General features: G+C 36.1%; 3 protein-coding genes across 8 annotated transcripts; 1 reads left to right on the top strand and 2 right to left on the bottom strand.

Moving 5' to 3' along the window:
- Positions 1 to 92: 92 nt before the first annotated feature.
- Positions 93 to 9,107, bottom strand: ppcdc (phosphopantothenoylcysteine decarboxylase). 4 transcript variants are annotated; one of them, XR_007926195.1, is made up of 7 exons: positions 8,674 to 9,107; positions 8,069 to 8,164; positions 7,790 to 7,918; positions 7,520 to 7,688; positions 7,216 to 7,326; positions 6,465 to 6,575; positions 93 to 573 (listed from the first exon to the last, which is right to left on the bottom strand). XR_007926195.1 is itself a non-coding variant. In XM_051870383.1 (6 exons), exons 1-5 carry the CDS (start codon positions 8,926 to 8,928, stop codon positions 7,250 to 7,252), a joined length of 726 nt encoding a protein of 241 aa, XP_051726343.1. In that variant the 5' UTR covers positions 8,929 to 9,107; the 3' UTR covers positions 93 to 573; positions 7,216 to 7,249. The 4 variants fall into 4 exon arrangements, 3 of the variants coding, with proteins under 3 accessions (XP_051726343.1, XP_051726341.1, XP_051726340.1); XM_051870383.1 differs by lacking the exon at positions 6,465 to 6,575; XM_051870381.1 differs by lacking the exon at positions 93 to 573 and having other exon boundaries at positions 583 to 6,575.
- A 548-nt stretch (positions 9,108 to 9,655) lies between these two features.
- Positions 9,656 to 17,573, top strand: hacd3 (3-hydroxyacyl-CoA dehydratase 3). Its single transcript, XM_051870379.1, has 11 exons — positions 9,656 to 9,869; positions 13,434 to 13,476; positions 13,556 to 13,629; positions 13,739 to 13,903; positions 14,012 to 14,060; positions 14,154 to 14,264; positions 14,557 to 14,684; positions 15,187 to 15,299; positions 16,340 to 16,446; positions 16,556 to 16,687; positions 16,882 to 17,573. The coding sequence occupies exons 1-11, from the start codon at positions 9,789 to 9,791 to the stop codon at positions 16,956 to 16,958; spliced, it is 1,080 nt and encodes a 359-aa protein (XP_051726339.1). The 5' UTR covers positions 9,656 to 9,788; the 3' UTR covers positions 16,959 to 17,573.
- Positions 17,528 to 24,793, bottom strand: ints14 (integrator complex subunit 14). 3 transcript variants are annotated; one of them, XM_051870377.1, is made up of 11 exons: positions 24,065 to 24,790; positions 23,834 to 23,941; positions 22,682 to 22,837; positions 21,785 to 21,903; positions 21,520 to 21,662; positions 21,093 to 21,185; positions 19,527 to 19,671; positions 19,202 to 19,335; positions 18,692 to 18,810; positions 18,534 to 18,599; positions 17,528 to 18,238 (listed from the first exon to the last, which is right to left on the bottom strand). In XM_051870377.1, exons 1-11 carry the CDS (start codon positions 24,284 to 24,286, stop codon positions 17,984 to 17,986), a joined length of 1,560 nt encoding a protein of 519 aa, XP_051726337.1. In that variant the 5' UTR covers positions 24,287 to 24,790; the 3' UTR covers positions 17,528 to 17,983. The 3 variants fall into 3 exon arrangements, with proteins under 3 accessions (XP_051726337.1, XP_051726336.1, XP_051726338.1); XM_051870376.1 differs by having other exon boundaries at positions 19,199 to 19,335; positions 24,065 to 24,782; XM_051870378.1 differs by lacking the exon at positions 17,528 to 18,238 and having other exon boundaries at positions 18,534 to 18,810; positions 19,199 to 19,335; positions 24,065 to 24,793.
- Between the last annotated feature and the right edge of the window lie 335 nt (positions 24,794 to 25,128).

Here is a 25,128-nt window from a genome sequence, read left to right as displayed (position 1 = left end):
GATGCCTGTTGTTTATTGAACCCTGTCGTCTTGCTGGAGTTAATGGTTGGCCATGGTATAAGAGGCCAGATTTAGGTCATTCATTAGCAGAATATATATAAAGTGTTTATTTGGGTTGCAAAATAACTTATATGTGGAATGAATCAGATACACTCACACACAACATTTTTTACCACTACTGTACAGTAGGTCTTATTGTAATTAAAATATGAATGTTTTTTTTCTGTAAAGAGAAATGGATAATGGCTGTTAACAGACTTTGAACAGTATTTTGAGCTTTAGTATTAAAGTTTTCCGACACATTTTTATCCGTGATGGCTTTTAATTTACATTGTTGTTGCTAAACAGTTCATCTGTCAACTGTGTCTAATTGTTTGCACGTTGAGATTGCAACTACATAGTCTAGACAAGTTGATGTCCTCCGTAAGACCGCATGTTCCCCAGGGAGTGATCTTTCCTCAGGAACAGTGTCTCTACAGGATTTCCTACAACACCTTGCACTTCCAGTTTCCATGGTGTTACGCATTACAGCTGATCAACAGATGTCACCAGGTGTTCTTTTTATATAAAACCCTATAAGGGAAGATGAAAACAATGCTGTTAAATGATTCAGGTCCGTTGTCTAACACCTACACTTTGGCTATACTTTTCCTTGTCCAGAAGTATTCAAAAAAGCACTTTTTTGGCATAATGTTAAGCTTCATGACATCGCTATTTTTCTTATACAGAAACCATAATCATTTGCCATTTTATCTAAAACCTCCAAACAATCAAAGAAGAGAACAATACCGAGAGGGAGAACAAAGGTCATGAAATAACTAGGCTAGATAAAAGAAAAAGGAAGCCGAAGCATGAGTGCTTCCAGTTAACGTGACAGTTGTGACAGATTAAACCAGTTCTGGGGAGGGGGTGGGGAGAGATGAGGTTTTTTAATTCTCAAAAAAAGTATGCGCAAGTTTGACACCTCAATACTATTTTTATTTTGCGAGAAGGTGAGACTGTGTGATCTTACATACACAAGCATTCTGCCACTTTACTTTTTACTATGTATATAAAAATAAAACTACAATAATATAAAATAAATAAAACTACAATAATATAAAACAATCATGGATTTTTGTGGGAAGTGACTTCTATGGTGTCATATAAGCTGTTAGTGTGTTTTTTCATTTACAGTTAGGAAATGTATTGAAATATCTTGGAAATCAGTAGATACCCATAAGGAAGAAAACAACAGAAAATATGATAGGTAGGTGATAGTGAAAAGTCAATCATTGCAATGGTTATCAGGCACATCTTAACAACTGTTGTGATTAGAAGCTCAAATAAAATCAATGCTGGTAACACTTTACAATATGGTTCAATTAATTAACATTAGTTAAAGGGTTCACCCCAAAATTAAAATTGTGTCATCATTTACTCACCCTCATGTCGTTCCAAACCCGTAAGACTTTCGTTTGGAACACAAATGAAGATATTTTAAGTGATTTCTGTCCCTCGATTGACAGCTACGCAACTACCACTTTGACGCTTCAAAAAGTTCATAAAGACATCGTAAAACTAATCCATATGAACTGAGCAGTTTAGTCCAAATTTTCTGAAGAGACTTGGTCGCTTTATATGACGAACAGATTTAATTCAGGCTTTTATTCACATATAAACATTAATCAACTCCACATATCAATTATGGTAAACAGAAGCTCAAGCATGTTTGCTTGACACATGCGAGAACCAATGAGCTTCATTCTCGTCTGTTACGCAGCACGTTTGAGCTTCCGCAAGAGGTTTGTTCTCACGCGTCAAGCAGGTTCGGTTGAGCTTCTGTTTATGTTTGCTGATCAATGTTTATATGTGAATAAAAGCCTAAATTCAATCTGTTCATCATATAAAGTTGGACTAAACCACTCAGTACATATAGGCCACGTACACACTGCAGCTAAATTCGGTTGTCAGTTCACCTTTTAGTGCTTAATCGTGTTCTGTACACACACAGTTCGGTAAAATACGGGAGTGACAACCGCATTCTACAACCGTATTAACTCCCGAAAAATACAATTAGTTGTTAATGACGTTTTGTGTCTCTCTTCTGTATGCGTGGTGAATCGCAATGAAAGCATGAGCCTTGACTCATTCGAGTTGCCAAATCTTGCTAGAAAAATCCGCGAACAAGAACAAGCCCATAATAAACCGAAATAAATCCAAATGCTTTATGCTGAAAATAAGACCAAAATATCGCGATTCATGTCTGCTCACTTTAATTAGGCCTACTCCATAAACCCGTTCGCTTTATGAGACGAGTTTAAACAACAAGCCCAAAAAACACTTATAATCAGTGTGGCCAAGTCCGCGGTTTTTCCACGGAAATGGGCTACTTTTACACTGTTGCCGCGGGTTGTTTTTCGTGTCCGCGGGTTGAATCGACCCAACATAACGTGATATTTAGTCCCTGGAATGCAAATTTTACCTGTGGAGTCCTGCCAAAAACACGAATTTTACCCCCCAGAACTTGATTTTTTACTGTGGGACACCCCCCGGAATGCGATTGGGCTAGTTTTGAGGAACAATTGGGCGGGTTTTGTTGTGAAAACCTGGCAACCCTGCTTATAAGGAAAGACCATGGTAACACAGAAAGAGCGCGCTCTTTGTGAAACAGGCATTAAAAAAAAAAAAACACGACGCCTCCGTCGACTGTGTTAGTGTGTTTAGTTAAATTGCTGAAAATAATGAGTGTTTTGTCACTGTAATATTACTTTGGTCACAATAACAGATACCAAACACGAGAGACGCCAGAACGTCGCTATGGTTTCCAAGCTGTCAATCATGCTTTTTCTAGAGTGAGTTGTGTTCCGTACACACGTAGGCTAACAATAATTTAGGGGATTCACTGCCGCATTTAAATGTGGTTGTCACTCCTGAAACTTACAGTGTGTACGTGACCTATATAGATTAGTTTTACGATCTCTGAACTTTTTGAAGCATCAAAGTAGTTGCGTATGTCAATAGAGGGACAGAAATCGCTCAGACTTTATTAAAAATATCTTCATTTGTGTTCCGAAGATGAATAAAAGTCTTACTGGTTTGGAAAAACATGAGGGTGAATAAATGATTACAGAATTTAAATTTTTGGGCAAACTATCGCTTTAAGGCATGAACTAGTATTGAACACTACTTTTATTAAACTAAGTTTATGTTTATTCTACATTTTTAACATATCACGTTAAACCAAGAATAAATTGACATCAGTAAATTTATTATGAACTAGTATATTTATAAATTAACCTGCAGGGTTAGAGTTTATTCTCAAATATTTCCTGCTGTGTTCATTTACAGCACTACCTTTTTTAGCAGTAGCAGCAGCAGAAATTTGCTAGTTTGAATGTGTTTACTTTGAACGTGTGATATGTTTAGAATGAGTGATGAAACCGTGCCAGCTCATGTGCTAGAGTCAGGAGCTATGAGTTCACTCAGCTGTGGAGTTACATCAGCCATGTCTGTATTACATTTCAGCTACCTGGGGAAGCAGTGCCAAGGGCCTGTCAATATCCCCAGAGGGCTACAAGCAGGAAATGTGACAAGTGTTTACTCAACCTTAGTGACACCTCCAACATCAAGCAATCTGCTGGGGTACACCTGAGCCCCGGGTGTGCATGCAAGTCCTTTGTGTGTGCATTTTAAATTCATAAATTAGATTTTTGATGATGAAACATAAGGTTCACACATGAACAAAAATGTTGATTGTTAATATAAAACATTTTTTGTTGTTGCTCTTAGTCCTCAAAAGAGTAAAAGAAGACGTGAACATCAGTGCACCAGAATTGTGCAATAGATTGGTTCTTGCTGTTTCGCAATATATTTCCCATGTTGCTTCCTGTTACCCCTCCACAAAAAGCATTTCAGTGAACTGACCTTGACTAACACAGATCAGTGCCATCTACAACCCACATGTGAGTAAGAATATTTTACTCTCATTTAGCCTGCCAAGAGATTGGAGCCTCCTCCACATTATGCTCAGTTGATTTCACTCCCTTCCAGTACCTGCATGATAAACGTTTCCCCTCCTGCCAGAGTGCCTGTTTTTAAAGTCTGGCTTGGCAGCCAATGACAGGAGGACAACGCATCAGACAGGGGACTGTGTGAAAAGCAGCACTGACTACATCTGATGACAACACCTCAACTGCTTTGCTAAACAAATAAGGATGAACAAGTGTTTTGATTAAATGTTAAAATTTAATGTGCCAGTGCTTGCATCATCTCCTACCATGGGTCCCTGACTGAACTAACACAAAAACTATTGATTCTTTGATATGATGCAATTTTCTATCATGCAACAATGTTAATTTCTATATGTTACAAAAAACCTATTGAACAATTACAATATGTTTAAATGGTGAGACATGTAAAGGGGTAAGTTGTCTCAACAGCCATTTTTCTGCACAATTTAAACAGAACAGCAAATATGAAGCATAAACTGATTAATGCAATAATAAAAATGGAAAACAAATGCTGCATTGGCAATAATTTTATAAAAGTTATATACATTCATCTGCCACTTTATTAGGTACACCTGTTCAACTGCATGTTAACGCAAATATCTAATCAGCCAATCACATGGCAGCAACTCAATAGACATGGTCAAGACAATCTGCTGAAGTTCAAACTGAGCATCAGAATGAGGAAGAAAGGAGATATAAGTGACTTTGAACATGGCATTGTTGTTGGTTTCAGATGGGCTGGTCTGAGAATTTCAGAAACTGCTGATCTACTGAGATTTTCATGCACAAACATCTCTAGGGTTTACAGAGAATGGTCAGAAAAATAGAAAATCTCCAGTGAGCGGCAGTTCTGTGAGTGAAAGTGCATTGTTGATGCCAGAGGTCAGAGGAGCATGGCCAGACTGGTTTGAGGCTGATAGAGAGGAAACAGTAACTCAAATAACCAGTCGTTACAACCGAGGTCTGCAGAAGAGCATCTCTGAACTTACAACACATTGAACCATGAAGTAGATAGGCTAAAGCAGCAGAAGACCAATTTGTACCAATTGAGCATTGTTTAAACGCCACAGCCTACTTGAGTATTGTTGCTGACCTTGTCCATCCCTTTATGACCACAGTGTACCCGCCTTCTTCTGATGGCTACTTCCAGCAGGATAATGTGACAAGTTACAAAGCTCAAATCACCTCAAACTGATTTCTTGAACATGACAATGAGTTCACTATACTCAAATGGTCTCCACAGTCAACAGATCTCAGTCTAGTAGAGCACCTTTGGGATGTGGTGGAACAGGAGATTCGCATTTTGGATGTGCAGCCGACAAAACTGCAGCAAACCGCCTGATGTTATCATGTCAATATGGACTACAATCTCTGAGGAATGTTTCCAGCACCTTGTTGAATCTATGCCATGAAGAATTAAGGTAGTTCTGAGGCAAAAGGTGGTCCAACCCGGTACTAGCAAGGTGTACCTAATAAAGTGGCCAGTGAGTGTATATAAAGGGTTACACTGCTGTTCTGGACTGATTATAAAACCCAACGTGACTGGTCAAGAGAAAGTTGTTTTTGAACTTTGTGTCTCTCAAAAACCATTTCAAGGATTGTATAAATGCTCTTATAAGCTGTTTATCCCTATACACACATTAGCAGGATGTTATCTATCCTTTTAAACCGTAGAGACACAGATACACCCTTTGTTCTAACCCCAATGTCAGACATGCACGTTGACATTTTATAAATCTTTAGCTCAGAGAAAGAGAAACAAAAGAAGAATGATCAGGATGAAGGAAAGGTTTTTGTAGAGAAAGTAGGTAAATGGAACAAGAGCCAAATAAATTGATTGAGAATAGGTTTTAGGCAGTGCAAAGATGAATTTCCCATTTAACACTTTTACTTATATATGAGAATAAAGGGGGTTAACCACATATGAATAATAGATGGAACCCATTTCTAACGGTAACCTGCAAACAGGATATACATCTTTAAAAACAAGATATTTGGAGGTGTTAAGTACATCAGTATCTCCCAGTACAACCTGAGGCTATTTTCATGACCCCTTGCTACTGTTGCGGTTAGAGGCCCCTCACTCAACCCTCGCTTAGAAGTGTAATTTCACAGAAAGGACATGTATGCCAACTAGGTCACATACACTTCCAACATTTAAAGCAGTTAATTTATCAAGTAAACTACACCAATCATGAATATGTTGTTGCCTTAAAATAAATATCAATACACTGTAAAAAAGCAACTACATATTTTCCAGATTACAGAACCTATTAAGTTACAAAAATTAAGAAATGTGAATAACTTGAAACCATAAAAACCCAAGTTAGATGAACAGTATTCTCCCAAATGTTGTCCCAACTAGTTAAACAACAAAGAATTTCATATTAAACAATATTTATGAAACGTTGTTTTACTGTTTGCTGTCTTTATTAAAACTTTTGTTGGTGTTTTGCCATTATTGTTAGTTACTTGTTGTGTTGTGATGTTAAGAGCTCATTTCTTTGTCACCGTTGTCACCGTTCCTGAGGTTGGTGTGTCCAGTGTTGAGGTCCTGAATATGTTTGCTTTTTAGGATTGCTCCTTCACAAACAAAGATAGCATGGTTCATTTAACATATTAAGTGTCCTATAAGACTAATATGTACAACTATCAAAATGATAGATCAATTTATTGTGTTACTAATTGAAAATTGTCTCAACAAGAAATTTGTAGTTGTCTTGATGAATTTGTTGGCTGAATGAGAAATTTTGCCTTTAGTGAACGAACAAATTTAGATTGACAAAACAAAGTAGTGTTACTTAGGTGTTGAGAGAACTTAAAAATTGCTTCAAGCTGCTTTGAATTTTAACTTTTTAACTCAACAGTTTATATTTTACAGTGTTGACGTGTCATTTACTGATCATCTATCATAATAAGTTACATATTGAGGATAAGCTACCATTGCATAAGGGATCTAAAGATTAAACAATATTGACATTCAGCTAAGCTAAAATGTGGCACTTAATGAAGAGGAATGTTTTCAATATCGAAAGAAAAATTCATGTGAAGTTTCTTTGCAAAATCCAATGGATGTAATGAATAAAACCATTACAAAGAACTATAAATGACAGAAAAATATGTTTATTTGTTTCTCAATGCTATGCCAGCTTTTCATGGCAAAATCCAGGTTAAAATGTAATAGAAGATAGAGCATGAATAATAATAACAATGTGTGGATAACCTTGCCCGCTGGCCCTGGTATGTTTAGTCCGAGGTCATTCAGGAGGACTTGTCTGGATGTACTGTTTGATAGTTTCAACAATAGTTGAAACCTCTGCCATGGCACCTTTACCTGCGAATGTAAGACGAGCCAAAACACAAGAAATGCCAATGAAATTAATCAAAGCCTGTCAGATAACATCTGTTTGATGTTCAGTTTACGAATAATGCTTGAATGACTTTCACACACTGATGAGAATTTTTTATCTGTTCCATTCTCCCTTATCAATTCAATTGCCTAGTAAAAACACATTCTTGGAAGATACCTTCTTCTCCACAGACAAGTTTTTTGGCAATGCATGGTATCTCAACATAGCCAAAGCCTTTAAGTGTGGCCACTTGCTGTGCAGTGACAGGGTGATTCCACATGGCTGTGTTCATTGCAGGACAGAAGAGCAAAGGACGGCTGGTGTCCCAGGCCCGCACCACACAGGTCTGTCATGGACAAAATGGGTAAGCACACTTATATAATAAGTGATACATACAATAAAATCCAAACAAAATGCCCAACAATGTAATAATAATACATTACCTACCAAAAGGTTGTCACATATTCCACTGGCAATTTTGCCAAGTGTGTTGGCATCCAGTGGTGCAATCACTAAAAGATCTGCCCAACGTCTAAGTTCGATATGTAGCACAGGGTCAGAGCGTTTTGTCCATATCTAGCATAGAAATATAAGGAAAGCCTTTCATATCTTCTCTGAAAAATCAGGTCAGTTTGTGTATTGATGTAACATCACAGCAGGAAACAATATAATGTTGTTGTTTGATTAGTGAAAATGCATCTCTTCCTCTTCAAAGGCTGCACTGACCTCCCACTCATCCTTATCTCTGTACACACAAACAGGGACTTCGCTGATATCGTAAAAATGAGTTGCATGGTCTGTGGTGACCACACGTACATCAACCTAGAGAACAGAACAGAAAAAAGATTTGTTCAACTCCCATAAAAATTAATTTATCCCATCTTTTAACCATGACTGATATTTGAAATAAATAAATCAAATAAATAAATAAATATGATCAATTGATTTGTAAGCCAAATAAATAAATGGACACATTAAAAACACTATCATGTTTTTAATATCCTCCATTTTATTCATTTTGAAGGACAAAAATGAAAACATCCACTCAAACCAAAAGAGCGAAATTAAATTCACCCCTATTTTTACTTAATTGTGATAAAACAAATTTAATATGACTTCAGTCTTTCAAAAATTGACTTTATTATTTATTCAAAAAATTATGATAGTCATATTAGAATAACTCACAATGTTCAAACAAATAGCACTCTCTAGTGGACAAATATGTTTAATGAAAATGACACTGGAGGACATGGTGAACTCGGCTACAGCAGTGGCTCTGTCAGCTTAAATCATGAATATAGTTTGAACTGTTGGAATATAAATACACTTACCCCTGGAATCTCAAGTAGTTGTGTTACCAACAAAGGCGCCTTGAGTGCTGCTACACTGCCAGTCAAACCGACCAGAACATGAAATTTTGTACTATTTGTTTGCAGTTCTAGTTGTTTATGATCAGAATCAGAATCCTGCTGCTGCATTATTAAAAAAAATAACTTAATCTTCGTGTTAACTATACAGATTTTTTCTATTTGATTAGCTCCCCCTTTCTGAAGCATTTCTTTTGTAAGGTATGATATATGTATCATTCATATTTAAATTGTAGTACGGGATGAGGAATTTAATTGAACACTTAAACTACACATTTAATGAGCAGTGTTTAGAGCCCGTTGAGCGTTAATCGTCGCTCATTCTTCAGGTTTTGTTTTGTCTACTTCCGTAAACATTGGAGTAAACGCGTCGTCACAGCGCCGTCGCTGGCTGGAAGTGTACACAATAAAATGCTCTATGAAGCTGGCAAACGGATAATGTGCCTAAATATAACAGGATTTACGCCTTTATCTATGAAAATGAAATATGATTTCAACTTTGTTTTAAAAAAAATCGTGACGAATTATACTACCCATAATCCATAAGAACAGCTCAATTATATTTTATATTGTTTATCATGCTTATAATAAAATTATATAAGTTATTAGTGCACATTGCGCATTTTATTTATTTTGTTAATATCGCAAATGTTATATATTGTCGTTTTTTATTCGATTACGTAATTCCCAGTGCTTCATGTTCAGTGTAGTTCATTGGCTCATAAAAGACGCTACGTACAGTCTTGTTCCTTTATCTTTTTCTTCGATTTTCAAATGCTGAGTTTCTTTAAACCAATGTTTGTAATAGTATTCTTCTCATAGCTGGGTAGTTTGGTTCTAGTCTTAAAACGTGTTATTGAGGAGTTTTAGAGAAAATAAATGGGATACTTCCAGAATATGAAAAAGTGGGCGGCGAGTATTGCGTTCACGACATGTGCGCGCACGCGCATTCGAAGAATATTCTGGACAAATGACAAGAATCCGTGGAAACGTCTTCCGGCTGCTTGTTGGAAGATTTACATTGCCTGTCATTCATTGTTAAATCTGAGTAAAGCATATTTTTAATGTGAATATTTGCAATGCAGGCTCTCACACCTCACGTGTACTGGGCACAGCGGCATGGAGAGATATACCTGCGAGTGGAGATCAGTGATGCACAGGTAAGAAAAACTTGCTTTGGGCCAATTATAACAGGCAATGTGTTTTTATCTTCTTTTTTCTTTTCGCATTTATTGCATATAATATATATGGAAATCCAGGTTGTAGATAATAGAAATAATAAAACAGGATGGCGTTATGTTGATATTATTTTGAATAACAGCACCTTCTGTAGATCTGATGACAGGGCTTGCATCAAGCCTAGATCACAGAGAATAAAGATGAAGATTACGGAAAGGGAGATCAGGACTTGATCCTAGTGGACCACTAGCCATCTGGCCCAGTTACAATGGCAGGACATGTTTTATTTACAATCCAGTTTCTGACACAGGAGGAGCAACTTCCCCCTCATTGCTTTCTCAGGGCAGGATAAAGCATGCATGTTTGACCTGTCCTATCATTAAAGTAATGAGAGAGAATAGCATTTTGCAACTGAGAGCTCTGGAACAAAGGTGGTATTGCTGTGATGTACTAATAGGGTTGCTATGACGTCCCTTTATGCAAATAAATTTGTGTATGTTTTCCCTTTGTATGTCTCCATATAACTAAGAACAGCAAAATAAAAGTTTAACATTTGCCAAAACATAATAACATCAGATACTCTTTTTAATTGGCCAGAATTAACACAAGCCCCAAAAATCAGTGGTTCTCAACCTTTTTTACTCTTAATTGTCCACAACATTTTTCAAAGGTACCATGACTTTTCCAGTTGATTGTTATTTACTGTATAATAATAATAATAAAAAAACCCTGATAAAATTAAAGCTTGGCATAACTAGAAAAATGCATATTTATAAAAATGCCAATGGAGTTATAAATTACAATTTTCAAAAAAAATAAATAAATAAATAAATAAATAAATAAATAAATTGTTGAGGGGTGAAGTAAAATAATAAATATTTTAATTTTTAGTAGTTTTAGCTTATTTTAGCTCCTGTTTGAGAACCACGTCTATAAACATTAGTACCGAAGAGGATCTTATTGGAACCTCAATTATTAACAGCAGAGTTCCTCAGATCAAGGAAAACTTGCAATACCAGGCCTGTAAAATATAAAAATCAGCATGATTATGTCAGTCTCCTGGTTGAGAGTCATTTGTACACCAAGTGCAAACGTTTAAATCTGTTCTTTTAAAATATTGTAATCACTATAAAATGATTTTAAAAATAGTTTTCCAGTAATCATGAACGGCTGGAAAGTTCATGGAAAGTCAATAATAAGAAAGTGTGGGAAGCCTGAAATGGTGAATCAGCGATAGGACCGTTCAACGATTAATAACGATAATAACGAAGTCTGTTTACACATAATATATGTGTGTTCTGTATATAATTATTATATATATATATATATATATATATATATAAACGCACAATCATGTATATATTTAAGAAAAATATGTTGTATTTATATATAAAATATTTATATTTAAATATAATATAAATGATTTATATATATATATATATATATATATTTCTTAAATATATACATGTATATGTGTGTATTTATATATATAGGTGCTGGTCATATAATTAGAATATCATCAAAAAGTTGATTTATTTCACTAATTCCATTCAAAAAGTGAAACTTGTATATTATATTCATTTATTACACACAGACTGATATATTTCAAATGTTTATTTCTTTTAATTTTGATGATTATAATGACAACTAAGGAAAATCCCAAATTCAGTATCTCAAAAAATTAGAATATTGTGAAAAGGTTCAATATTGAAGACACCTGATGCCACACTCTAATCAGCTAATTAACTCAAAACACCTGCAAAGGCCTTTAAATGGTCTCTCAGTCTAGTTCTGTAGGCTACACAATCATGGGGAAGACTGCTGACTTGACAGTTGTCCAAAAGACGACCATTGACACCTTGCACAAGGAGGGCAAGACACAAAAGGTCATTGCAAAAGAGGCTGGCTGTTCACAGAGATCTGTGTCCAAGCACATTAATAGAGAGGCGAAGGGAAGGAAAAGATGTGGTAGAAAAAAGTGTACAAGCAATAGGGATAACCGCACCCTGGAGAGGATTGTGAAACAAAACCCATTCAAAAACGTGGGGGAGATTCACAAAGAGTGGACTGCAGCTGGAGTCAGTGCTTCAAGAACCACTACGCACAGACGTATGCAAGACATGGGTTTCAGCTGTCGCATTCCTTGTGTCAAGCCACTCTTGATCAACAGACAGCGTCAGAAGCGTCTCGCCTGGGCTAAAGAGAAAAAGGACTGGACTGCTGCTGAGTGGTCCAAAGTTATGTTCTCTGATGAAAGTAAATCAGGGTCCCAGAGTCTGGAGGAAGAGAGGAGAGTCAAACAGTCCACGTTGCTTGAGGTCCACTGTAAAGTTTCCACAGTCAGTGATGGTTTGGGGTGCCATGTCATCTGCTGGTGTTGGTCCACTGTGTTTTCTGAGGTCCAAGGTCAACGCAGCCGTATACCAGGAAGTTTTAGAGAACTTCATGCTTCCTGCTGCTGACCAACTTTATGGAGATGCAGATTTCATTTTCCAACAGGACTTGGCACCTGCACACAGTGCCAAAGCTACCAGTACCTGGTTTAAGGACCATGGTATCCCTGTTCTTAATTGGCCAGCAAACTCGCCTGACCTTAATCCCAAATCTATGGGGTATTGTGAAGAGGAAGATGCGATATGCCAGACCCAACAATGCAGAAGAGCTGAAGGCCACTATCAGAGCAACCTGGGCTCTTATAACACCTGAGCAGTGCCACAGACTGATCGACTCCATGCCACGCCGCATTGCTGCAGTAATTCAGGCAAAAGGAGCCCCAACTAAGTATTGAGTGCTGTACATGCTCATACTTTTCATGTTCATACTTTTCGGTTGGCCAAGATTTCTAAAAATCCTTTCTTTGTATTGGTCTTAAGTAATATTCTAATTTTCTGAGATACTGAATTTGGGATTTTCCTTAGTTGTCAGTTATAATCATCAAAATTAAAAGAAATAAACATTTGAAATATATCAGTCTGTGTGTAATGAATGAATATAATATACAAGTTTCACTTTTTGAATGGAATTAGTGAAATCAACTTTTTGATGATATTCTAATTATATGACCAGCACCTGTGTGTGTGTGTGTGTGTGTGTGTGTGTGTGTGTGTGTGTGTCTGTGTCTGTGTGTATGTATAAAAATGTATATATATATATATATATATATATATATATATATATATATATATAATATATATAGGGTGAATTCAGGTTGATTCGGACACTTTTTCCTAGTCATCTCAATGGCAAAAAGTATCCCAATCAACATGAATTCACCCTACATAATAATTATACACAGAACACACACATATATTACATGTAAACAGACTTTTATTTTGGACACGATTAATTGTTGAACAGCCCTGTGAATGTATTTATATTATGTGAACCATTCAATACTGATACATTATTATTATTTTATAACTACATATTATAATATGTTTGATGCATGGTGCATTTGAAGGCATTGTACTGATATAACATGCAGTGGGAGGAGGAGCTTGAAACTTCACACTTCTTTTTTTTTTTCATCCTGTCTCTTATCGCAGAATCTCAATATTGGTGTAGAAGAGAACATCCTTCACTTCAGAGGTACATCTCACAACGAACTATCAGCTGGAAACTCTTTCTCTTCAATTGTGTGACTTCTGTTTATTCTGTTCTTTTCGAGGTCAAGGGCATGGAGCGAAGGGAGAAAATGAATACGAATTCAGCTTGGAATTCCTAAAAGCGGTTAAACCTGAGGTAACAGCCATCTTCAATTAGACTGTTGCAAAAAAAGAAAAAAAGCAAATTGCAGTGACGATTTACCTTGGTTTATGTTGGAACCACATGAAAATGTTTGTGTGCACAGGTGAAGCACAAATCCACCCAGCGGCAGGTGAATATCACGGTAAAGAAGCAGGAGCACGTCTGGTGGGACCGGCTCACTAAGCAGGAGAGGAAGCCTCTGTTTCTAGCACCCGATTTTGACCGCTGGCTGGATGAGTCAGATGCAGAAATGGAGCTCAGAGAGAAGGTAAAGAGGTTTACTATTAACCAAAAGTATCAATTATTTAAGTTATACTTGAGGAGCTTTACTGAAGTGCACTATCTGATGTGTTAAACTGGTGTTTTCTGTTCACAGGAAGAGAAAATAAACAAAGTCAGCATTGAGTCAAGGGTTCGTAAGGACCGTGAGTATATTTTTAATTCTAGAAGTGTAAAGTAAACACATTGGGTCAGCTTACCAAATAATAACCGTGCATTCATGACTCCTTTTTATGCAGCTTATCTCGGCTTGAAAAAAGGTTTTCTTTTTATGTACAACTTGGTCCAGTTCCTCGGTTATTCATGGATCTTTGTCAACATGACTGTACGTCTGTTCATACTTGGGCAAGGTTAGTCTCTTTTTTTAGTTTTATTTTGCAAGCAGATTAAAGATGCATTTCTGTTTGTCACTGTCAGGAAATGCATTTCATTTGAATTTTTCTGAGAAGGCCTGCAGCTCTGTTATGCAAATGTCTGTATATACTGTATGTATATATAGAAAGAGCATCTCATTGCACAACAAGTGATACAGAGTCAGTTTCACAAAATGCAGTTTGTTTGGTTAGTGTAAAGCGGTTTCTGAAGTGTAAAAACCATCTCGGAGTTCAGTATTGTCCTTACTGTTTTTTGTCAACCCAACAGATTCTTTCTATGATACATTTCATACCATTGCTGACGTGATGTACTTCTGTCAGATGCTGGCAATAATGGAAGTTATTAATCCTGCTGTGGGGTTGGTTAAGACTGGAGTCATGCCTGCTTTCATTCAGGTATGCCTGGTGCACGCCATGCTTTAAAGGGTTAATTCACCCAAAAATGAAATTTCTGTCATTAATCACTCACCCTAATGACGTTCCAAACCCATAAGACCTTCGTTCATCTTCAGAACACAAATTATGATATATTTTTGAAGAAATCCAAGAGTTTTTTTTTTTTTTTTATCTACAATAGGTTGAACCACTGTAGTCACGTTGACTATTTTAAAGATATCTCTAGTATTTTTCTGGACCTTGAATGGCGGTAATTGCATTGCTTTTTATTGGGGATAAAAAAAACCCTCTTGGATTTCATCAAAAATATCTTAATTTGTGTTCCGAAGATGAATGAAGGTCTTACGGGTTTGGAATGACATGAGGGTGAGTGATTAATGACAAAAATTTCATTTTTGGGTGAAATAACCCTTTAAGAGCCAGTTAATTGCACTTAATTTTACACTGTTTTGAATATTAACTTTCATGACAGTGAGAAACATTTAAATTTCTCTCTTTAAAGGTGATGGGGAGGAACTTCATCCTTTTTGTCATATTTGGTAGCTTAGAGGATATGCAGAACAAGCCAGTGGTCTTTTTTGTCTTCTATCTGTGGAGTACGATTGAGATATTCAGGTAATTATGTGAATTATTTAAATTAGCATGTTACATATGTGATCTTTTTGTATCATGTTTACTAAGAGCAGTTTCTGCTAGTGGTGAGGAAATGAAGGAGTTGGTGCCATGGTGTACTATGAATATCCTTATCTGCAGGATATCCTCTTCTGTGTATTGTAGGCCAGATGTTGCTAATATTTCAACTTCCTATAGGCAGTCTTTAGTTTGTTAAAGTAAAGTAAATTAGAACTTAAATCATTGTTACAGAATACAAACTTTATTAGAAAGACGTTTACCAGTATATCCTTTTGATCTGCCTTGGTATTTGAGGCAAATGGTTTTAGGTAGAGCTTTCATGGTCTTTGCTCTTTCAGAAGTGATGATGTGTGTCTGTGGTTTCTGTACAGCCACAGTGTTTCTACACTTCTTCTGGTGTTGCGATAAAAAAAGTAGTTTTCTTCCTGTGGGCTCACACAACACATCACTATGAGACACACATCCGTGTACCAGTAGTAAAATGTCACAGTCATTACATCAAAATGGATTTAAAAGCAATGCAACTAGTTCATATGACAACATATAAATGAGAATACATATCTGCATCTTTTTTTAAAAAAGATGTTTGTATTTTTATTTCTAATTTTATAAAATAGTTTTTATTAAAATAAATAATATACACTATCGTTCCAAAGTTTGGGCTCACTACAATTATTTTTTCTTTTTAAGAAACAGTTTTATTCAGTAAGGATGCATTAAATTCAGCCTGGAAAGATGTTTATAATATTACGTTTATAATATTACAAAACATCCCAAGCAATGTAACTGCTTTTTTTAACTTTCCATTCATCAAAGAATCCTCAAGAAACCAAAAGTATCATGTTTTCCACCAAAATATTAACTGTTTTCAATGTTGATGGTCAGAAATGCTTCCCAAGTAATATAATCTTACCAAATCCAAACAGTTGTGTATATTGAGCCCTACAGCTTGGTCCTCCAAGCGACCTTTGTTGGATAAAAACAAATATATCTAATCCTACTTTTGTAAAATTTAACCATAGGTATCCTTTCTACATGCTGGCCTGCATTGATACCGAATGGAAGTTGTTGACTTGGTTGAGATACACCATATGGATGCCGCTGTACCCTCTTGGAGTTCTAGCTGAAGGTATGTGTATCTGTAGACTAGTCCCTATCACAAGGACAAATCATGATAGTCTGTTCATGAGATGGAGAGAACGGACAGCTTTTCTTATGCTCTCTTATGTTGTGATCAGCTGTGGCGGTTATCCAGTCCATCCCAATCTTTGACGAAACCAATCTCCTCAGTATTCCTCTGCCTAAAGCCATCGGCATCTCTCTCAGCTTTTCCTACATCCTGCAGCTCTACCTGGTGCTCATGTTTCTGGGTAAGGTCCACAAAATACATGCCACAAATGAAACTAGGGTTCTCACAACGTTTGACGAGTGTATTGTCCAGTTGCTTGTGATTACTACAGTAGAAGAGGATTGTTAAAAATCATTTCATAGCTAGAATAGTAAAGCTAAGCATAAATTGCCATTACATTTTCATAACATTGTATAAAAAATTTTGCAATTTCAGGCCTCTTCATCAACTTCCGCCACCTCTTCAAGCAGAGGAGGAGACGGTTTCGCACAAAAAAGAGGAAAGCCAACTGAGGGGAAGAGGACACCACATGCTTCATTCTCCTCCTGTATCCCTCTTTTCTTTGATTTCATTTGCTGCCACCATTTTCTCTTTATATTTGCCCTGTGTCACAGAGTAGTCATTACTGAGGCAAAACTATCTTCTAAACTCTTCTTTCAGCCACCAACTCAAGTGCATTTACTTTCTACATACTGAAATATTAAAGGTGACCATGAATTAGCCGTAGAGGATGTAAATGATTCTAAAGCACTAGAGAGGGAAACAGATCTTACCAAGATAATTCTAACCAGGACCATGAAGGTATTTACACATTTCATCTATATGCAGTATGTTTGAAGTTTAGTGGTTTGTGTGTTTGATGTTGTAGATTAGATGTGTGACAGACTTACTAGACTGAAACGCAAGCAACATTTTAGCTTCCTGTCATTCCCTGAGATGTGTTGTAATAGTCATTTCTCCAGCACAAAGTACTGCTAACAACAAGACAGACCATGAACCTCAGGGAAAACCTTGTAAAACATTCAAGTCACATGGGAAGAGCCAATTCAGTGTCATTGGATGTGGGATCTGGACATGAATGTGAAAATGCAACTGAAAACGTTTAATTAAATTTCAGTGAAACAAAACATTGATTTTCAGATGACTATCATTAAACATAAACTAGACAGTTTTCTATTAGTCAATGTTAGAAAAAAAATATTTACACAAAGTTACTGGCCTGAAAATAGATTCCAAAGCCTCTAAATGCATTTTCTTGGAAAACTGAATGTTTTTCTTTCCTCAAATTGAGTGCTCAACATCATAATTTGTTACAAAGTCCAAGGTTTCCTCTTGTTTTATACCTATCATCAAAACAGCAAACCCAACCTTTGCGGCACTACTAAAACATTGAAATGCCACATTTGTGTGATCCTGATACAGTAACCTATTTTCCTTGGATGAACATTACACATTGAGCAGAGTTTTTAGATAAAGGTACATTCCTTTATAACTGATCTGGTAGTTGTCCATTGAGTGTTGTTCCTCCATTTAGCCTCTATATTCTCTCGGCTCCTCCTCCCCCTGAGAAATCAGTTAGCATGGGGGTGATGTTATGTTCGAAGGCCGCATATTTAGAGTCTCCGCTACTGGCCAGTTTAAGCTGCTGGGCAGCATGTGACAGCTGGAAAGCGGCATCAGGGTGGGCGGAGTCAGGCAGCAGAGTGCACTCTCTCTCCAGAAGTTCAGCCACACTCTTCAGAAGCTCCCAGAAACCAAAGGCGAGAGCGGCCTTCCGAAGACGGTTCAATTCCTGCAATGATGAAAAATAAATGTCCCACAAAAAAGTATTTTAATTAAAAGGGTCATATATCGGCCCATGATATTAAATTATATATATATTATTTTAAAAAATATATTTTAAATAAAAGGGTCATATATTAGCCCATGATATTAAATTATATATATATATATATTATTTAAAAATATATATTTTAAATAAAAGGGTCATATATTAGCCCATGATACTGTTAATTTTTTATATTTATAAATTATACATTCAATTTGTAAAAAAATAATCATAATAATTACATATATAATATACCCACCTTATAGAATGTTTGTGTTTTTTCTGGCAATTTCCTTGCATTACGGAGAATTTTCTGTACATCTGTCTGTAAGTGTGATTATTAAAAAGTTTAGTTATGATGACATTTAATCAGTGTCCTGTCAGATATCATTTGTAGTGTAGTGTTTGGATGTATACCTGCAGTCCACTGGCTTTAATCCAGACAGTAACATTCTGAGCATAGCTTCTCTTGTTTTTTGGCTGTATGGGAAAAGGACTTTTACTGTCATCTTCACCATAGGGATTTTCAGCTGCATCTGTATGTCACGCAAACAAAGAATCATAGTGAATAGTTATTTATACCGTTGGCCAGTAAGCAAAACCTTATGCAAAACAATGAGCAAATGTTTTTATCTGTATGAGAACACCTCTAGTCTCAGAAGGAAGCAAAGCATGAGAGAGGAAAATAAAAATTTAATCATGCAAATGTGTGGTACTACCGTTATCCCTGACCCTTGTGTGTTTACCTGCAGGTTTCCTAACTGAACTCGGTGAACTGTCTAGGTTACTATCTTTTGTTTCAGTGTTTAATTATTAACTACTTGAACACACTGCATAATGCAATACAATGCAGTTTGTTTTTATTTCATTTTAACTGGCCTATTAAGTGTGGCTTTTACATAAATACACTGAGCAAAAACTTGCTACCTGAGGCAGGTCCAAGCTGTGATATTCTGCCCAACCAGGGCAGAGGCTCTGAGCCGAACTCAAAGAGTGACATCATTAGATTGGACTTCTTCTTACTGTCTGCCTGGGAATAAAGCATTCCGAACCACTCTGGCCTAATAGAGGAAAACGCAATTATAGACAGGGAAAACTCTTATTTCAGAGTAACTAGATCATTTATCTCAAATATGTTGCCAATGAAAATAAACCCCTCTCATCTGAGTGAGTTACTAAAAGCAAGTTTAAACTTTGCAAAATTTGGAATGCTCATGAAAAGGCAGAGGCATATTTTTATATTGCTCCTTACCCTAGTTGTACAAGTGCCACCATGCCCTCCACCTTTAGGCTGCCATGTAGAAGAACGCAGAAGTTTGGGCTTTTGCCAGCCATCTGATTTGTGGAGGTCTCTTCCTCTGTCTCATCAGAGGTCCCTGTACCCATCTCATCCCCCTCTGTCAATCAAAAGAACATGTCTATATATATATATATATATATATATATATATATCTCACGGGGAAGTAAGATGGCTTTAAACTAAATAGAGCAGAGGTCTCCAAACTCGGTCCTGGAGGGCCGCTGTCCTGCAGAGTTTAGCTTCAACACACCTGCACACCTTGTATGCCTAGTGAGACCTTGATTAGCTGGTTCAGGTCTGTTTAATTGGGGTTGGAGCTAAACCTAGCAGGACAGCGGCCCTCCAGGACAGACTGTGGAGACCTCTGATATAGAGGGTATGCACATGACATCATCATCGGCCACTGTGACTGCGGTTACGCCCACTGATTGCCAAAAAGACTGAGTGGCAGCATTGGTTTTCAGCCTGACTGCTGTAAAAAACATGCAAAAGACATCTAAAACGGGAAAGAGCTGTGCGACTGACTGCACAGAGAGATTTGACAAGAAATCTGAGGTATATTTTTAGACTGCCAAAAGCTACAGAAAAGAGAAGCAAATGGATTGCTGAAATTCACAGAAACAACTGGACTCCAGGCAGCGAAACATGGATTTGCAGTTATCATTTTGTGTCAATATGTTGAATTTTGAGGTAAAATCATACCCTAATATATTGTATTGACAACTCATCAATTAAATATTTAGCATCTTATATTCTGCATAATTGGATGTTTTTAAATAAACACTGTCAAAAACTATAGGGCTGGGCAATATATAAAACAATAATATAAGTATTTATATAAAGCGTTCACAGGTAAATCTGCTTTATGTATTTCCTGACGTCAAAATGAGGCACATATCAGGAAACAAAATATTCCTGGCTGCATGTCAGTATCCACTGATCACTGGATCTTTGGTAAGTTGAAAGGAACACTATAGAGTCCAACCTTTAGTTAAACTGATAATCGTTTCTTTTACTCATGTTTTCACAGTTTCCCCTATTAAATCCAGTCACAAAGCAGGCTCTTTTGCCACTCAGTGCAGCCAAGGAGGGTGTTTTCCAGCAGGAAAGTGACATCAATGCATACCCTCTATTTAAAATAAGACAAAACCAACTTTAAAATAAGCTAAAACCACTAAAAATTAAGATGTAAGCTGACATTGTATTTCTCATTTTATTTGATCCCTCAACAACTGTCATTTTTTATTTATGAACCAAGATTCTCACGGTTTTGGAACACCTTGGAAAAGACATGGAAATTAATAAAATCTTAAAAAGTCATGAACATTTTTTATAATGAATAATTTATGTAAAATATTTTATTGGGTATAAATTGCTATTTGTGAGTAAAATAGTAATAATTAAAATAATCACAAACAGCATTCATTGGTAATAAAAAGTGTAAATGCTAAAGAGCATTCAGTTATTGAAACTTCTTTGTTAATCATTAATCATTTTAATTATTTTAATTATACTGACCTTTGTTCACAGCAATGGGCAGGACCAAGTGCCTGGATAAAACCGGAGGGCTGGATATGTCTCCAATCTCAATAAAACCTACAATCTCCAAGTCTATATATATATATATATATATATATATATATATATATATATATATATAAAAAAAACACAACAAGGTAGCATAACTATCATGTGCAAATTTCCTCATTATCTAGAATCTAGCATGATTAGCAACAAATAAAAATAACGTTTACTTATTTATTTACATTTATTGTGCGCTAAACGCCTTAAACGTAATATTATATACAGTAAACCTGCCTTACATAAAATGCTTTTGTGATTGTTCATGAGAAAATACCATTTAAAAACACAAAATTTAAATAGTTTACATAAATGCTTACATTATAACAGAACATGATAATTTCATTAGATTTTCTGCTCGTACCTGTTTGCACTGTTTTGGGCAAAGGATCCACTTCCTCATCTATAATCACTGGCTCTGGCCTGGGAAAGACCTGCACATCAGAGGTCAGGTTCCCACAGCGCAGCACCGCATGGAAAGGAGAGTACGCCTGGTCAATCAACTTACTGCCAACACAAACATGCAGTGATGCTGTTAATCACAAAATGTAGCCAAAACAACAATGTGCACTTGATAAAAAAAAAAAATACTTAGTAGTATTTATGCACAAAGTAACAACATTACTCACCCAAACATAGACTGGACACTTTTCAGACAAAGGGGTCCCTCCATAGTGTATATCTGACCCTCTCCACCATTCAAATTAATCAGCTGCTCTAAGTTATCCATACCATCTGTAGCTTGGAGCTTCAGGGGACATCAAAACAACATAAAAGGAAAATATTATTTCATCACTATCATTTTAAATATAATGTAAGATGACTTAATTTAATAAAACTTTAAAATTAAAACGGAAATTATAAAAAAAAAAATGAACTAATTAAAAATATTAAAGGTAGGGTAGGCAATGTTTTGCATAAACACTTTTTGTTATACTGGTTAAAACGCTCTTCACATCCTGATAGCAATCAATAATAGAAGTGGTCTAAATATTAAAAAATGTACATATATCTTGTGTGGTGGAAGTCTCAAAAAAATGTTCGTCCAATCATTGCATTTGGTCCGAATGCAATGATAGGGTGTCCTACCTACCTGCCAACTTGTGCATGTATTTTTGTCTTCAAACCAAAATTGGGTCTTCGTTTTCAAGTGGTCGAAATTGGACAAGCTCAAAATGTTTTAGACCCAGTTTACACCTGTATTGGGCGTCATCCACTTGTGATCTCATTGACCAAAATGCATCTTAATACCAGGTATAAACAGGGCCTAAGTTGTTTACGTTCATTATTATTGTAATGTTATGTGCTTTGAGACAATGTCATGTGTAATGTCATGTGTTTTGGAGGAGGCGTGGCTTTTTGGAGAGTGCTCTGAAGGGAGGGGGGGAATCTTATGATTTCAAAGCCAGCTTGTTATTGCTGGCCTCTCCAAAATTGCCTACCCTACCTTTAATAAAAACTATAATAGTATCTCAATGACACTAAAATAACACTGGTAAGGACACAGTGAAAACAGACTGAAGTACCTCCTCTGCATTGGCAATGCACATGATATAGAGTTTGGAAGGGAATGGGAAAGGAAGTGGGAATTTCTTGTCCTCCACACGTTGTTTCACTGTTTGTAGGGAGTGACGCAAAGATCCACGACCAATGCCCAGTGCACCATCAGTAACCAGCACCACCTACAGGCCACCATAAAAACAACAAACACTGATCAACAACATAAATACAGTCAAAACAACAAATTTAGCATTATATATTTAAAATTATTGTCAGTAGAAAAATTAAATGGTACAATTACTCTACTGTATATTACAAAACTGAATATGTTTAATGTTTAGACACCATGCTAAAGTGGTTATGTGTACCACTACCATGACATTCTACCAACCAGTAAAAAGCATCGTTCCTATCCATTTACTTAACAGATCAACTGGTGATAATGCTGAGACATCTTGTCACATAACATGAACTCTTTTGGGCAGTACATATATTGCTATTTTGAAAATGTACAGTACATTTATATCTTAAACTTTTTTTTGTATATAATACAATGTATTGTACATTCCATAAAATATTTTATATAACACTGTGTATTTCATACTGTATTTATTCTGGTCCTGATTGTTATTCCAATATGTACACTAGTGGTCAGCGTACACTAGTTTGTAATAATTAATATTTTTTGATGAACAGAAAGTTTAAAAGAACAGCATCTTTATTTTGCTTTTTGTCTTTTTAATCTTGCTTACCATAAACTTTTGAATGACAGTGTATCATGGTTTCCACAAAAAATATGTTTGTTTGTAAAAATGTTTTCAACATTGATAATAATTAGAAATGTTTTTTGAGCACCAAATCAGCATATTAGAATGATTTCTGAAGGATCATGTGACACTGGTGACAGTAATGATGCTGAAAATTCATCTTTGCCATCTCAGGAATTATATTTTAAAATATATTAAAATACAAACAGTTCTTTTAAATTTTAATATTACTGTTTTTACTGTATTTTTAATCAAATAAACAGCCTTGGTGTGCATAAGAGACTTCTTTCAAAAATACGTAAAAATCTTTATTATTGCAAACTATTATTGTGTAAGTGTATATGCAAGATTCACATATTGCATAATATATAGTATTTTTAACAATTGGATTTTTTTTTTTTTTTTTTTTACCTGGCATGGGCAAGAGGTTCCCCACTCCTGCTGTACTATATTACTAACACCTTGTAATGCAGCCTCCAGGCAGGTTTTATCATAGTCTTCAAGGTTGTTCAAGGCTTCCTGCAAAACATTGAATGAGAGATATCAATAAGACCTATCAGATCATTAGGGCTCTAATGATGAATTATGTTTAGGATATTGCATTTTACATTATATAGATATTGACACCATGTCTGCTTTTACCTGCAGAGTATTGTAGTCTCTGGTGAATGGCACCAGAAGCTCCCAGAGCGAGGAGAAGGCGACAAGTGAAGTGAACTCCATCCTGTAGTTTGTGGCCATGTGTTCAAACAGCATGGTCAGTCCATGAACAGCCAGGTTCTTTCTCTGAAACTCTTCACTGCCCTCCACTGACACCGGTCGTGTCATGGACAGCGACGAGTCCATAAGAACCACAGTGGGCATGTTTGCAAACTCTTCTCTTTACACTTTAATTAAAAACAGTTATGAATGAACGCCTGAGATATCGGTGTAGAAACTGTATATGTTACACTTAACAGCTTAAACCAGACTAAAATAATGCTGATTTCAACTGGTCTAGCTAGTCCCCCAGCTTACAGTATCCAAAACCCCTCTAAAGCCAGCCAACAGAGGCGCTTTACCAGGCTGGGAGACCAACTAAGATACTTTTAAAATGATTTTCCTGTGTAACAGAGCAACCAAAGAAAATAAAGTCTGTTGAGTGTTACTGTGTCCAGCCAAGCGTTCGCAGTTTAAATATGACAGGAAAAAACATCAAATGATCATAAAAGTCTTAAATATAATATATCGTTCATATTTCCGAATACAGCTCGTAGGTATGCATACCAACTTTTGCATATTTCAATAAAATGTTACAATTTTACCCATCGCTAAAAAATCCCTTCTTCCTAACCAAGTGTGCACCGTGAAAAGCGGACCGTTTGGAAACAAAAGAGAACCTGCCAACCCGTTCCTAGTCAAGAACGCGCGCGAGAAAGGGATTTTTTAAAAGTTGTATCCTAAAACAAACTCTCTCAGAATAAAGGGGGAAAATAACTAAAAGTTCAAGAGATAGCCTATACAAAAACCTACAAATTTAGGATCATGCAGTGGATTAAAACGGTTAAAAATCTATTTAAAATCTAATTGTGGGTTAATTTATTACTAATCTGTAATCCATAATCCATAACCATAATTATGTAATATGCAATATTCTCAAAAAGTTGGTTTAGACTTTAGTTTGTATTTTTAATTAACAAATTGTCATGCGTATTCACTTTTTACAA

The sequence above is a fragment of the Ctenopharyngodon idella genome, chromosome 18, assembly GCF_019924925.1.
Source record: "Ctenopharyngodon idella isolate HZGC_01 chromosome 18, HZGC01, whole genome shotgun sequence".
NCBI lineage: Eukaryota > Metazoa > Chordata > Actinopteri > Cypriniformes > Xenocyprididae > Ctenopharyngodon > Ctenopharyngodon idella.
This window is presented reverse-complemented; position numbering and strand designations above follow the sequence as displayed.